This window comes from Panthera leo, chromosome A1, assembly GCF_018350215.1.
Source record: "Panthera leo isolate Ple1 chromosome A1, P.leo_Ple1_pat1.1, whole genome shotgun sequence".
NCBI classification, from domain to species: Eukaryota; Metazoa; Chordata; class Mammalia; order Carnivora; family Felidae; genus Panthera; species Panthera leo.
The window spans coordinates 142,220,018-142,235,697 of NC_056679.1; the positions used below are offsets into that span (position 1 = coordinate 142,220,018).

At 35.9% G+C, this 15,680-nt stretch overlaps 1 protein-coding gene across 2 annotated transcripts in view; it reads left to right on the forward strand.

Annotated features, from left to right (window-relative positions):
- Positions 1–15,680, forward strand: part of SCAMP1 (secretory carrier membrane protein 1) — a 136,567-nt gene that overhangs the window by 53,854 nt on the left and 67,033 nt on the right. For both annotated transcript variants that reach the window (XM_042941903.1, XM_042941912.1), the window contains exons 3-6: positions 4,681–4,779; positions 5,814–5,922; positions 9,360–9,488; positions 14,714–14,873. In XM_042941903.1, coding sequence (XP_042797837.1) covers positions 4,681–4,779; positions 5,814–5,922; positions 9,360–9,488; positions 14,714–14,873 — 497 coding nt within the window. The remainder of the gene's footprint in view (positions 1–4,680; positions 4,780–5,813; positions 5,923–9,359; positions 9,489–14,713; positions 14,874–15,680) is intronic.

Sequence of the window (15,680 nt, forward strand, 5' to 3'; positions counted from 1 at the left end):
TCACCTGGTCCTGGATTTTGGTTTTGTGGGAATTTTTTGATTACTGATTGAATTTCATTGCTGGTGATTGGTCTGTTCAAATTTTCTTTTTTTTTTTTTTAAAGTTATTTTGTGTGTGAGAGAGAGAAAGTGTGTGCATGTACAAGTGAGGGAAGGGGCAGAGAAAGGAGGCAGGAGAGAATCCCAAGTAGGCTCCCCATTTGTCAGTGCAAGCCTGATATGGGGCTCATTCTCATAAACCCTGAGATCATGACCTGAGTCGAAATCACCAGTTGGTTGCTTAGCTGACAGAGACACCCAGGCGCCCGGTCTATTCAAATTTTCTATTTCTTGCTGCTTTAGCTCTGGTAGGTTATATGTTTCTAGGAATTTATGCATTTAAGTTGTCCAATTTGTTGGCATGTAGGTTTTCATAATAGTCTGTCATGATTGTATTTCTGTGGTGTTTGTTGTTATTTCTCCTCTTCATTAGTAATTTTATTTGGGTTCTCTCTCTTTTTTGTAAAGAGTCTTCCTTCTATTACTTTTGTAAGTTTCTATATCTTTATTTCTTGTTTAATCTTTATTATTTCCTTCCTTTTGCTGTGGTTGAGTTTTTTTTTTTTTTTTTTTTTTTTTTTCTGGCTCCTTAGGTGTAAAGTTAGGTTGTTTGAGATTCTTTTTGCTTCTTGAGGTACACCAGTATTACTATAAACTTTCCCCTTAGAAGCACTTTTGCTGCATCCCAACGATTTTAGACCTTTGTGCTTTCATTTTCTTTAGTTTCCATGTATGTTTTTATTTCTTTTTTGCTTTCTTGGTTGACCTGTTCATTCTTTAATAGCATGTTATGTAAGCCCCATTTTTTGTGCTCTTTCCAGATTTTTTCTTGGGGCTGATTTGTAGTTTAATAGTGTTGTGGTCAGAAAAGATGAAGCCTGGTATGACTTTCATTTTTTTTAATTTGTTGAGAGTTTTTTTGGTGGGCTAATATGTAATCTCTTCTGGAGAATGTTCCATGTGCACTTGAAAAGAATGTGTAGTCTGCTGTTTTAAGGTGGAGTGTTCTGAATATGTCTGTTAAATTCATATGGTCCAGTGTATCATTCAAAGCCACTGTTTTTGTTTTTGATTTTGATTTTCTGTGTTGATGATCTGTCCATTGATGTGCTTGGGGTGTAGAAGTCCTCTACTATTACCATATTGTATTACTATTAATTGTTCCTTCATGTTTGTTGTTAACTGTTTTATGTATTTGGATGCTTCCATGTTGGGTGCATAAATATTTATAATTATATTTTCTTGGATTGTCCACTTCATTATTACTTAGGGCACTTTTTTGTCTCTTGTTGCAGTCTTTGTTTTAAAGTCTCTTGTCAGATATAAGTATTTCTACCCTGGCTTTCTTTGTCATCCATTTGCATGATAAATGTTTCTCTGTCTACTCTGCAGGTGGCTTTTGGTCTGAAATGAGTCTCTTGTAAGCACCATATAGATGGGTATTGTTTTTATATCCACTCTGTCACCCTATCCATGCTCTTTGATTAGAGCATTTAGTCCATTTACATTCAAAGTAATTATTGATAGGTATTTATTGCCATTCTTAAATTTGTTTTCTGGTTGTTACTATAGATTTTCTTTGATTCTTTCTTCTCTTGGGTGTCTTTCATGGTTTGTTGGCTTTTTTAGTGATATAGTTGGATACCCCTCTCTATTCTTGCATGTTTATTACTGGATTGTGATTTGTCATTATCATCGCAGTTGTATATGACATTTTCTACATATAGCAGTCTATATTAAGTTGATCACTGCTTAAGTTTAAACCTATTTTTTATTCCTCTCCCTCCCACTTTCAGGTATATATTGTCATATTTTACATCCTTTTATTTTATGAATCCCTTGACTGATTTTTACAGAAATATTTATTTTTACTGTTTTTGTGCTTTTTATTTTTCATATTCTCATTTAGGGTCTTTCCTTTCCACTCAAAGAGTCCTCTTTAAAATTTCTTGTAGGGCTGGTTTAATAGTCTTTTTGTCTGAGGAACTCTATTTTTATTTTAAGTAGGCTTCACACCCAACATGGAGCCTAATGCAGGGCTTGAACTCATGACCCCAAGATGAAGACCTGAGCTGAGATCAGGAGTCAGACACTTGACTGACTCCTCCACCAGGTACCCTTGTTGGAGAAACTCTGTGTCTCTTTCGATTCTGAATAGTAGCCTTTCTGGATAGAGTATTCTTGGCTGCAGATTTTTCCCTTTTAGCACTTTGAATATATCATGCAACTTCCTTCTGGCCTGCAGAGTTGCTCCTGAAAAATTTGCTTAAAGCCTATGGGGTTTCCCTTGTATGAAACTATCTTTTCTCTGGCTGCTTTAAAATTTTTTTCTTTATCCCTACCTTTTGCCATTTTAATTACTATGTGTCTTGGTGTGGACCTCTTTGGTTTCATTTTTTTTTTGAGGGGGGTGGATCTCTGTGCCTCCTGGATTTGCATATATGTTCCCTTCCCCAGATAAGGGAAGTTTTCAGTTATTATTTCTTCAGATACATTTTCTTCCCTCTTACCTCTCTCTTCTTCTGAGATCCCTATAATGTGGATATTATTAGGCTTGATGGAGTTGCTGAGTTCCCTAATACTGTACTCAGTTAACATAATTTTCTTTCCTCTCCTTTGCTCAGCTTGATTACTTTCTATTACTCTATCTTCTAGGTCATTAATTCATTTGTCTGCCTCATCTAGCCTACTATTCCATCAAGTGTATTTTTAGTTTCATTTATTGTGTTCTATATTTTTGTTTAATTTTTTGTAATGTTTATTTATTTTGGAGACAGAGACACAGAGCATAAGTGGGGGAAGGGCAGAGAATGAGGGAAACACAGAATCCAAAGCAGGCTCCAGGCTCTGAGCTGTCAGCACAGAACCTGACACAGGGCTTGAACCCATGAACTGTGAGAGCCGAAGTCGACACTTAACTGACAGCCACCCAGGCGCCCCTCATTTATTGTATTCTTGATCTCAGGTTCTTTTTTATGTCTGGTTAAGGGTCTCCCTGATATCTCCACTCTTCTCCAGTCCAGTAAGTATCTTTATGATCATTACTTTAAATTCTCTATCAGACATAGTACTTACATCCATTTTGCTTTGATCTCTTGCTGTGGTTTGGTCCTGTTCTTTCATTTGGGAGATATTTCTCTGTCTTCTTATTTTGTTTGACTTTCTGTAGCCGTTCCTGTGTGTTGGGAAGTCAGCTACTTCTCTTGCTCTTAGCGATAACAACCTTATGAAAAAGAGGTCCTGTAGTGCCCTGTAGTACAGTGTCCCCTGTTTTCCAGGGCCTGGTGCTTCAGGGCTTGTTTGCTCTGTGTTTTGTTTGTGCTCTGCTGTTGAATTTTGGTTTCTTTTTCCTTCAGTCCAGTTGTTTGTTGATGCTGTCTTTACTTCTTATGAGTAGCAAGGTGTGCAGTGGTCTTGTTGTGAAATTACACTGCCTGCTGGAAATGAGGTCCTGCGCAACAGGTGGATTAGAACATGTGTTATTGGCAGAGTTTGCACCATGCCTGTGGGAGAGGGGTCTTGTAGCACCAGCGCTCAGGAGCATGACTAGGAAGCGCTGATCTGCTGAAGCATACGTGGCGGGGCTTGGCATAAGCAAGTTAGGTAGCATGAATCTACACAGTGCTGGTTTCCACAGATGGCCGTTGTTTATGCTGGGGGACAGGGGAGGAAAATGGCACCTGCTAGCTCCTTTGTTCCTGGAGGGGTCTCCCCATGATCCTTGTCTCTCCAGGCCATGTTCTGAGATGAGCAAATCACTATATCTTGTCTGCTCCTGGCATTTTTCAAATTGCTGGTTCTGCACTGCATCTGCATGGCTGTTTTTCGTGCCGTCTTTCTTAGGGCAGGGACTCTGTCTCCTAATGCCTAGAGCCCAGCATGCTGAGTTTTTAAATTCTAGGTTTTAAGTCCTGTTGGTTTTAAGAACTAATGAAATTTCAAAGGCAAATATGGAGATTTGTCCTCCCTGTTGGCAGCCTCCCTAGTGTGAAAGTCTGTTTTCTGCTCTTCTCTGCGCCACTGGCTCCTTCTCCACTGTGGCTGGCTGCCATCCCTTTTGCTCCCAGGCTGTGTCTTCACACTTTATACCTTCTTAGATGTGGCCTCTTCCCTGCCTTTAGCTGTGGAGTTTGTTCTGCCAGTCCTTGGGTTGTTTCCTGGGTTGTTTCTACTGATAGTGTGATCTGGTTGTATCTGTGGGAGGATCCAAACTTTGGGTCCTCTTACTCTGCCGTCTTCCCAGCCAACCTCTCCTATTTACTTTTTAGGGCCCTGGCAAATAGCTTTCTTTGGTTGAAAGAGTTAACAATTACCCTTGGTGTAAATTATTCAGTTTAGTGCTATCTGTATTTTACTAAAAAATACTTAAACGTTTTTTTGTTTTGTTTTGTGTTTTTACATGTGGTATTCCGGAGGGGAGAGTGTCGTTTAGTAGTAAAGGTAGCAGTCAGGTTGAAGAATTGAGGAATGAGTGAATTTGAGAAAATGGGAGATGGAGAGCTTAAGTAGTACTTTACCATACACTAGAGGAGGAAGAGAGGAGTTCTTGGCATTTCGAGTTTTGTTGGTGTTAGGCCTTTTGAAAGATGTTAAAGTTGAATACCTGTCTTACATAATTTGTCCTTTTCTTAACGTTCCTAGCCTCCACCAGGCACTGTGAAAATGCCTAATGTACCTAGTACACAACCAGCAATAATGAAACCAACAGAGGAACATCCAGCCTATACACAGATTGCAAAGGTTAGTTCATGTTACAGTGTAAATTTGTATTGGAAATTAAAGTATCAGTAACATCTTCAGAGCAAAAGAATTCTTTATATGTTGCCTTATTTAATTTTAACTTTCTTTTCAATATGGGTGAGCTAGTAACATTTGCTTTATTCTGTTATTACCAGTTAGTGAATTCATAGATCTTCTTGGTGTACAGTTTGTTTAGGGAAAGTTTTATTGCCTTTGGTTTCGTTTTTTAATGCCTAGTACTATTATAGTACCGGTGATACTATAATTGGAAGTATAATGTTGTATAGTATAGTATAATGATACTATAATTGGAGGTATAATGTTGGAAGAGAGTTACCATGGCTAAGCAAAGGACAGTGATTAGAAGCAGCAGGTGGCAAAAATATGAGAATAAAGGAGACGAATAGGATACCTCATTTTACATAAAAGCAGATGGAGTTACAAACCAGACTTTCTTAATCATATCCTTCTTTCATCTCATTGTCTTTTAAAATAGAAGATGTTATACATATTTTTGCATTGGAAACCGTATGTACCATTTAAACAATTCTTAAGAGGCAATTCAGTTGTCATTTTTTCCATTTTTTTTTCCAGTTCCCTTTGTTCTTTATTCTCATTTAGGCACAGAGGTCACCTTAATTTTATTTTCCCAATTACCTTAGGACTCTGACTAATCTTATTGAGAGAATTTTGTCCTGTCCTAATGTGTCCCACATTCTCACTGATGGTTTTCATAACCAAAAGACCCAAAATGAGCCAAGTATCTCCATAATATTTTCTGAAACTATAACCTTGAGTGAATTACTATATTTTGGAAGAGGATTTGAATTAAGTTTTTAGCATTGTACAGTTGTACTCTTGATCTTGGGATTGTGATTTTAAGCCCAATGTTGGGTGTAGATATTACTAAAAAAAAAAATAAATAAACTTAAAATTTTCTAAGATTGTAGAGGGAGAGATAGTAGATAGCATAGCAGTGTTACAACTCTGAAAACCTATTCATGTGTTGATTTTTATTATTACTATTTTTTAAGGAACATGCCTTGGCCCAAGCTGAACTTCTTAAGCGCCAAGAAGAACTAGAAAGAAAAGCAGCAGAATTAGATCGTCGAGAACGAGAAATGCAAAATCTCAGTCAACATGGTAGTATCCAAAGAAGTTTGAAATGAAAATAACTTAAACACTTTAAATAATGCTTGTGCTAGCTCTAAGTTCTTTGGTTTGTGGATAAAGCCATGCCCTATTTTCCTGTTGTAGCAAGATCAGAAAGCAGATTTCCTACTGGTTGCTTTGTAGCTTTCTGATATTGGCTGATTTACATAGTCTTTTGATTAAAACACTGTTAGCCTTATAACACAGAAGGTGAATGTGAATATGATAATTTTGGGTTTTAGCCAGGAGCCTGATTCTGTACTTGGGCCCTTGTTGAGTCTGTTGAAGTTTTGTAAGTACCTGGAAGTGTGCCCTAAATTTGACTCTTAACTTCTTGTTTAGTCAGTCCAGTTTCGAATTATCTGCCCCAGTCCTCACAAGCATAACTTATCTGTCAAATCGTGTTTAAAAAATGTTTGGTGTGGAGCTCAGTTGGTTAAGTGTTGGTCTTTGGCTCAGGTCATGATCTCGTGATTTGTGGGTTTGAGCCCCACGTTGGGCTTTGTGCTGACAGCTCAGAGCCTGGAGCCTGCTTCGGATTCTCTGTCTCCTTCTCTGTCTGCCCCTCCCTGCTCATGCTCTGTCTCTCAAAAATAAATAAATGTTAAAAAAAATTTTTTTTAAATGTCTGCCGTGACTCTGGGAAGCATTGGGGTTCTCGATGATGCCAAGGAAGTAAGTGATGAATTGATCATTTGCTGTGAAATCTAGACTGTGAGTATCAAAAGCCACTTCAAGGGAATATCTTAGGGAAAGATAGCAGTGTCTGACTAAGAAGGGTTGAAGAGCTAGACAGATAGATCATTGGTATTATGTCTAGGATAGTGATAGAATAATAGGGCTAGGTCAGCAACAATATACTGAACTATCTCTTCCTTATCTTAGAATGTGTAACCCTAAGTCAGGAAAGACAAATAGTGTAAGCTTTCACTCATATGTGGAATTTAAGAAACAAAATCAATAATCATAGGAGTAAAAAAAGAGAGGAAAACCAAGGAACAGGCTCAACTGTGGAGAACAAACTGATGATTACCAGAGGGGAGGTAAAGGAGGGGATGCGTTGGGTATGTGGTGGGGATTAAGGAGTGCACTTGTGATCAGCACCGGGTGTTGTTTGGAAGTGTTAAACCACCTAATTGTACACCCCAAACTAATACTACACTGTATGTTAACTCACAAATTTAAATAAAAACTAAAAATATAGTGGTCTTGGAATATCAAAAAAAAATTGTAAGTCTAGGACCTTGTGAGGAGGACACATTCATCACTGGCCATTTTGTTGATGGCAACATTAGAGACAATATCTATAAAATGAGAAACTAAAGGTTTATTTGAGATCAGTGTATCTGAAATACCTGTAATAAAATCTGTCCTTTGTCCTTGGTATTGACTAATACAAGTTATTTCTATGAGAGCTATTTTAGTAAAGATAGTCAAAAAGAGTGGGAAATTAAAAGCTAGACTCGGCAGTGTGCTATACATGTACTTACCATCTATTAACTCGTTTAATTATCATTGTTATTCCCTGAAGGGTGGTATAATTGATATTCTATTGTTATTTCTACTCTGAAATTTATGAAGAAACATAAGATTTTATAGATGTAGAAAGTCTTTAGAAGTTTAAGGTGCCCAAGACCCCCTAGCCAGTAAGTGACTAGGCACTTATGTTTTTGGATCCTAGTTCTTTTTTTTTTTTTTTTTTTTATTTATTTTTGGGACAGAGAGAGACAGAGCATGAACGGGGGAGGGGCAGAGAGAGAGGGAGACACAGAATCGGAAACAGGCTCCAGGCTCTGAGCCATCAGCCCAGAGCCTGACGCGGGGCTCGAACTCACAGACCGCGAGATCGTGACCTGGCTGAAGTCGGACGCTTAACCGACTGCGCCACCCAGGCGCCCCGGATCCTAGTTCTTCTATTACTATTCACTGCTGCTCTCAAATAGTATGAGACTTGTATGAGAAATGTATACAGAATTGGAAAAAAATTAGCAACAGTGCAGACAAGTTGGGAAGAATAAGACATAGGTCATTCTTTTTTTCCACTGTAAAATTTTCTTAGTCTATATAAAGTGTATAAAATCTAATGTTCACAAATTATGGCATATAATATCTAAAATGAGAAGTGGCCTTTAGGTGCTATTTTTATCTTCCGTTGTTAATGTTTTGACTTCTTGCTTTAATTTTGTTTTTTTTATTCCTCCCACCACTTCCCAAGCCCTATTTTCAATTTCATTTCTTTATATAGACATATTTTCCCTCCTCATAGTTTGAATTTGTTTTTCCTCTAGGTTTTTGAAGGTGCTATATAATTCCTGAGCTTCCTTTTCTTGACTGTTTCATGTTTTCTCCTAGTTCCGTGGTTTTCTTACATGTATGTTTTGAATGTTACTTTTTCAGACTTTGAGATTTCTAGATTTTATTCTTTAGCAGTAGTGAATCTTGTGTTTCTTCATGGAGTTAATAGTAGAAAACTCAAAAAAAAAAATAGTAGAAAACTCAAAAGATTCAGAAGCTGGTCTTCCTTCTCCACATGGGCTAGGAATTATATTCAAAGACTTAAGGTGCTGAGGAGGAAATTGTAGATCTTTAAAAATTGCATGGACTTCACATGAGAGCCAGACTCTTAGGATTTTGAAATAAATCTGTTTTTAGGGTAGAGTCACAGTGTATGTCTTGGTGCTCTTTTTGTTTCTTGTGTCAACTGTACATAAATGGTTCCTGCAAAACGCTATATGACACTGGAAAAATATTTTACCATCTAATGTTTTCTAAAGTGGTACTTTGTGAACTTTTTTTTTTTTATTAATGTTTATTTATTTTTTTAATATATGAAATTTACTGTCAAATTGGTTTCCATACAACACCCAGTGCTCATCCCAAAAGGTGCCCTCCTCAATACCCATCACCCACCCTCCCCTCCCTCCCACCCCCCATCAACCCTCAGTTTGTTCTCAGTTTTTAACAGTCTCTTATGCTTTGGGTCTCTCCCACTCTAACCTCTTTTTTTTTTTTTTTTTTCCCTTCCCCTCCCCCATGGGTTTCTGTTACGTTTCTCAGGATCCACATAAGAGTGAAAACATATGGTATCTGTCTTTCTCTGTATGGCTTATTTCACTTAGCATCACAAACTTTTTTTTTTTTAAGAAGATTTTATTTTTAAGTGATCTCTACACCTAATGCTGGAACTGAACCCACAACCCTAGATCAAGAGTCATGTGCTCTACTGACTGAGCCAGCCGGGTGCCCCTACTCTGGGGAAATTTTTAAAAATGCAAAGCTTGGCTTTCAAAGTTGTATGAATAGAGGATTGTAGAGATGTAGTATTAGATTTGTAAAACATTTATTAAAAGAACAGATAATTTTCTTTATTATGAATCGAAAGAGTCACACATATTTGTCCTAATGTAAATTTTATTTTTAATTTGCAGGCAGAAAAAATAATTGGCCACCTCTTCCTGGCAATTTTCCTGTGGGACCTTGTTTTTATCAGGATTTTTCTGTAGACATTCCTGTAGAATTCCAGAAGACAGTAAAGATTATGTACTACTTATGGATGTGTGAGTATACAATAATTATATACTTGTTCAACAGAGTTCATGTTTTATTGTCAAAAACCACCTTTTTTGGAATTTGTATATTAAGGATATTATTATAAACAGGTCTTTTTCTATAGCTCTTAATTTTCAGAGTGGAACACACTTAGGTACCTCAAAATTGCACTTTATGTGACATTCCAAGCTAAGGAGAACCAGCATTCTTTTGAGGAAAGGACTTCTCTGTCACATATATAGTATTTCTTGAGGTAAAAGGAATAGGTGCAAAATACTATATAGATAATATTTTTTTTTTAGAAAATTATGTATACTATTTTTATACAAATGAAGGCCATTTAAAAATTCTGTTGAAGCGTTAGGACTATTTTTAAAAGGGCCTTAAAGTATTAGAATATTAGAATTTTTCTTAGGGCTTTGAGCACAGTTTACTTTTCATTTTTAGGTGGTTATAAGCACTTTTATTATTGGAAGTACCTAGTTAATGTAGGATGTTTTACTGAATAGAACATTAGGACATAGGTTTTAGGCTGTGATGCTTGCATTGCTTTGAGTATAACTACAACTTATGGAATACTCAGAATGTCAAGCTGTTAACAATTTGTTCTGTGTACACAGAATTCCCACTTAATCTGTTTCACTTTTATTCCAAACGTTAGTCTAAGCCCCATTTAATATTATTATGTTAGTAGGACAGGTATAGCTGTCATGAACTTTCAGCTGCCTAACTGTTGGGTTAATGGATAATTTGTAGTGTACATTCTTGATGGAGGAAATTTATGTGTTAGTATGTTATTAGGGAGCTTTTTTCCCCCTCCCCTAAATAAATGAGACCATTTTCCTCAAAATCTTTAGGAGCATTCTTCACATAGGTGAAGTTGCTTTAGACTGTGAGTAGCGGTTTCTTACGGATACTACCTTCTTAACTCTTAGTTTCTCTTTGAGATTTCGTTGTTGTTGTAGTATCTTTTGCTAAATCCCCAGTGTCCATAGTGTTATATACATTTTTTGATACTAAAGGTTTTGGTTTTGTATGTGTATGTGTAAACAGATCATGTATTTTATTTATTCAATATATAATATATGCATTTATTTAATAATTAGTTTTTAATGGGCAGACATTGGCCTAGCATTTTTAGGTATAGGTTCTTTGACTTAGTGGAAAAACATAGTTTGGATGGGAGAGGTGGGGGTTGGAAGAACATTCTGCAAGGAATTTGGTAAATAGAGATTGAATGGGAAAGGTGATTAATTTTAACTGAGTGGCTAACTAAAGTGCTAGATGTTTAGAGTTAGGCGTGTTTTGTTTTATAAATTTATCACTTTCTGAGGTTTTTAGAAGTAATACAGTATCTCTTAATCCTGTTGAGTTGACAGATCTCTTAACTTTATTTAAAGAGGACTCATTATGTGAAGAAGCATCTAGAAACATCTAGTACCAGCTCAGTAATCTTTTTAGATTTCATAGAATGGCGATACTTTTTTAATAAGCTATTTTCAAGTAGTGTCAACCTGTTAATGATTTCAGAGTTGACCAGTGCTTTCACACTGTAGTAGTAATTATAATGAAAGAGAACATTTATTGAGGATTTATTTGTGCCAGGAACACTGCAAATCCCTTTGTATACATGATGTTATTAACTCCTAACTATACTGTGAAACAGGTACTGTATTATCTAGTTTTATGGATAAGGAAACCAAAGCTTGGAGAATTTGAGTAACTTGTTCAAGATTACACAGAAATTAGGGTGGCAGTTGGATAGCTTGATTCTAGAGTCTAGAATATAGAATTCAATGTTATGCCACCTACAAAGTACCAAAATGAAGACGTAATTAACATTTTAAAACCAAATAAGATGAAGATATACTTTGAAAGGTTCTTTTCTTGAAACAAATAATTTTACTCTATAAAGGTATTGAAGCAATTAGAATGATCACATGAAATGAATCTTAACCTTTTTGAGTATATTCTTGAATTAAAAGGAAAACAAGTCCTTCATTTTTTTTTTTTTAATTTATTTATTTTTGAGAGAGACAAAGATGGTGTGAGCGGGGGAGGACAGAGAGAGAGGGAGACAGAATCCCAAGCAGGCTCTATGCCTATCAGCACAGAGCCTGATGTGGGGCTTGAACTCATGAAACCAAGAGATCATGAGCTGAGCCAAAACCAAGAATCAGACGCTGAACCAGCTGAGCCACCCAGGTGCCTCATCAAGCCTTTTAAAGTTCAGTTAGTGAAGATAATTATCCTGTTTAAAAGCTGTTTATGTTAGGTGTCTATGTTGTAATGCAGAGCTTATCAAGAAGTGTATTGTTGGGGCACCTGGGTGGCTCAGTTGGTTTAGTGTCTGACTTCAGCTCAGGTCGTGAACTCCCAATTCATGAGTTTGAGCCCCATGTCAGGGTCTGTGCTAACCCTCCAGGTTAGGGCCTGGAGCCTGCTTCACATTCTCTGTCTCCCTCTCTCTCTGCCCCTCCCCTGTCGTGCTCGCTCGCTCGCTCTCTCTCTCTCTCAAAAATAAACATTAAAAAAATTAAAAATATATATATATTGTAGTGATAGTTGTAAATTTAGGTCCACCAGTAGCAGATTTGAGTGCTGAATAAAGCATATGGAAATAATGTATGAAGTAGAGTCATTCAACTTGGAAATCATGTAAAGAAAATGCCCGAAAAGTTTCTTTAAATGTTACATGTACACTTGGAATTCACCAAGTGGATTGGAATGGGATTGAAATTAGGAATATAGAATCATGTATTTCACATTGCCTTGCCTTTCTATATATTTTCGTGATCACTGTATAAGTGGACTGATTGTTTAGTAAGTAGGCCTGAACATTTTACTTTATTTTGGGATACAAATAAGTGATTTATTTATCATGGTTTTTGGTTACTATGAAACATTCAGAAAAAAATTTTAATAGATTGCCAAAAATTAAATTATATTTGATCTATATTTGGAAGAATTTTTATGAACTTTAAATACACATATCCATATTGTTTCTTTCTTTAAGTGAATTAGGACATAAAACTTTAAAAATTATTTCTCTTAAGATTGAAATTTAAATTAAAGTGTTGGAATTTTTCAAACTTTTCTTAGGCAGTTGGATGCTCTTTAGTGTTAAAAAATAATAATTTTCCATTTCATGGTATTTTAAAATCTGCTTTTAAGCCATTGACAGAACAACTTTTATTTTGAACCAAAAGGTCTTGAGTAAATTTATAAGTAAGCTAGCTTTTCTGAGTTAGAAATCCTAATGGCAATAAAGTTAATTTTGAATAGTTTTCTCTGTGTAATAGAGCAGAGTGGAGGCTTTTTTTTCTTTATTTATTTTGAGAGAGAGAGTGTGAGCGAGGGAGAGACAGAAAGAGGGAGAGAGAGCATCCCAACTAGGCTTCACATTCAGTGCAGAGCCCAACGTGGAGCTTGATCCCATGAACCGTGAGATCATGACCTGAGCCGATATCAAGAGTGGAACACTTAAATGACCGAGCCAACCAGGTGTCCCTGGAATTTAATTTTTATTTATTTACTTATTTATTTAATGTTTAAAAAACATTTTTTAAATGTTTAATTTTGAGAGAGAGTAAACCAACGAGCAGTGCTCATGTGTGTGTGGAGGAGGGCCAGAGAGAGAGGATAAGAGAATCCCAAGGAGGCTCTGTTCTTTTAGTGCAGAGCTCAAAGCAGGGCTGGATCTCTTGAACCTGTGAGATCATGACCTGAGCAGAAATCAAGAGTTGGACGCTTAACTGACTAAGCCATCCAAGCGCCCCTATAATGGAATTAGAAATGTGGAAGAGCTCCTATTTATCTTCAGATGAGAAATGGAAACAGAGGTTGATTAGCTCATTAGTTTAATCTCTATAACCCAGGTGTCTTTACTTTTCTGCTAGCCCTCTTACTGTAGAGTTTGTGTATTTATCTAGTTGTTAAGGCAAATTCAGAGGCATACCAGGATGTGTGTTTTTATCTTGTTTTATTAATATAAGTTTAAAAAAAAACATTTAAAAGATTTTAAAGTTTTTATTGTAAGTTGAGATTTTCATATTTAGATTTACTAGCTTATTTATTTATTTTTTAGTGTTTGTTTATTTTGAGAGAGTCAGAACTCGAGTGGAGGAGGGGCAGAGAGAGAAGGAGAGAGGGAGAATCCCAAGAAGGTTCCACAGGGTTCAGTGTGCAGAGAGAGTGAGGCACAGGGCTCCAGCTCACAAACTGTGAGATCATGACCTGAGCCACGATCAAGAGTCAGATGCTTAACTGAGCTATTCAGCCACCCCTCATTTATTTTTAATTCAAGTAGTAGTGTGTTGGCATATTTTTGTTGTATTGGTAGTTTACACTGAACATTATTTTAACTTTTGAAAAAAATTTATTTCCTTTAATGCAGCCTGTGAATAAATTTTTTAAATCCTTTTAAAAAGTTACTAATTATAACGGGTAAATGTAGTTCTTTAGGATCAAAGCATAGTTACATGATACTCACACTCTTTGGTTTAGGTCTGTCAGGAAATGTAATTTTTAACAACATATATGAAGAGTTTTCCATTAACTGTGTTGAGTAAAAGAAAGGTCTGCCACAGCAGCTGAAATGCATTATGGTATACCTTTAAAAATTTTTTTAAATCCTCTACCAAAACATCATTTTTACCCCAGCACTTGGAAAAATGGATAATTCTATGAAGATGAACAATCCTTAGAAATCGACTATATAGTCCCTGATATTACTACTGTATTAGTGTTTTCAATTCAGTGATTCTAATGAATTTTATTGCTTGAAAATTTTATAACGAGATTGCACAAGGCACTTGTCAAGTTATCATTCTTTTGTCTACTCTGGGAGGAGTCTGCAGCCCCACTGTGTAAAAATGTAATTCTTAGTGTAGTAGGATCTTTTTCCTCCCAAGACCTGGTTCTTTTCCTGGCAAGGCCTTGAATCAGCAGACACAGCACATGGTTCCTTCTCAAGAAAGAATCCCATAAGGCACTGCTTCTCTTGTAATGGCCCATTAGGAGAGGGACAAAAGAATTTTTAGGACTTTTTACCCTGTGTATACTGTTTGCAAATCAAAAGTGTAAGAAACAGCAATGTTTTGAAAAATACTAAATGGAAACATGGGGTAGAATACAATTTGCTGTTGGAAGAATTTTTTCATTTACAATTTTTGTTGATCAAATTAATAAATGGAATGTAAACATTTTTCTATTTTGTTTTTTGATTCCACAGTCCACGCTGTAACACTGTTTCTAAATATCTTCGGATGCTTGGCTTGGTTTTGTGTTGATCCTACAAGAGGGGTTGATTTTGGATTGAGTATCCTGTGGTTCTTGCTTTTTACTCCTTGTTCATTTGTCTGTTGGTACAGACCACTTTACGGAGCTTTCAGGTAAAATGTGTGTATTTTAAAATATACTCTTTAAAACTTGTGAAGTAAATAGTTTGTAATTAACCTTAAATATTTTGAGAAGGCAAATTGACACGTTTTCATTAAAATTTTTATTGTATAACACATTCAGATAAGTCCATATATAACATGCCTCTGTAGTCATTAGGTTTTGTAAATCACAAAATACCATTCATTTCTCCCACTTGAGAAAAAGATCAATCATAAAAATAAATGCAGGATAAATAAGAGTAGTCTTCTATCTCAACATTTGTAGAGTATTCTATTCCATATGATACATGTGACTTTAAGGAAGATTTTGCTCTTGTGGTTAGAACCACAAGGGGTGATTTACAGTCTGATTCTTAAATGAACCTGTGTAAAGTCAGTATACTTGGGATATTTAAAGTAAGTCACTTTCACCTAGTAAGTGAAATTTTACCTAACAAGGTAATTATTTTTTCTGTGTAAATTCATTTCAGCTTTTCAAAAGGCAGCCACATTTGAAAACAATTAAGATTATAAGATTAAGTATAATATTTTGCATGATATATTTTAATTAATGGTTAGGATTAACGTTTCCAAATGCTTGTTCTATGAGGTGTTCATAGGTGTTGCTGAAAAAGGGACTCATTAGCTTAAGTTTGGAAAAACTGGAAAATAAAATTTATTCATTTTGGATTTCTTAGATTCTTTTAAGAGCCTAGTGTGGTTTGTGATTTGACTATGAAACCATTATTATTATTATTTTTTGTGGAACACCTTGTTGAACTATTGCTTTAAGAAATAAACACTGGGAAGTGCTAATTT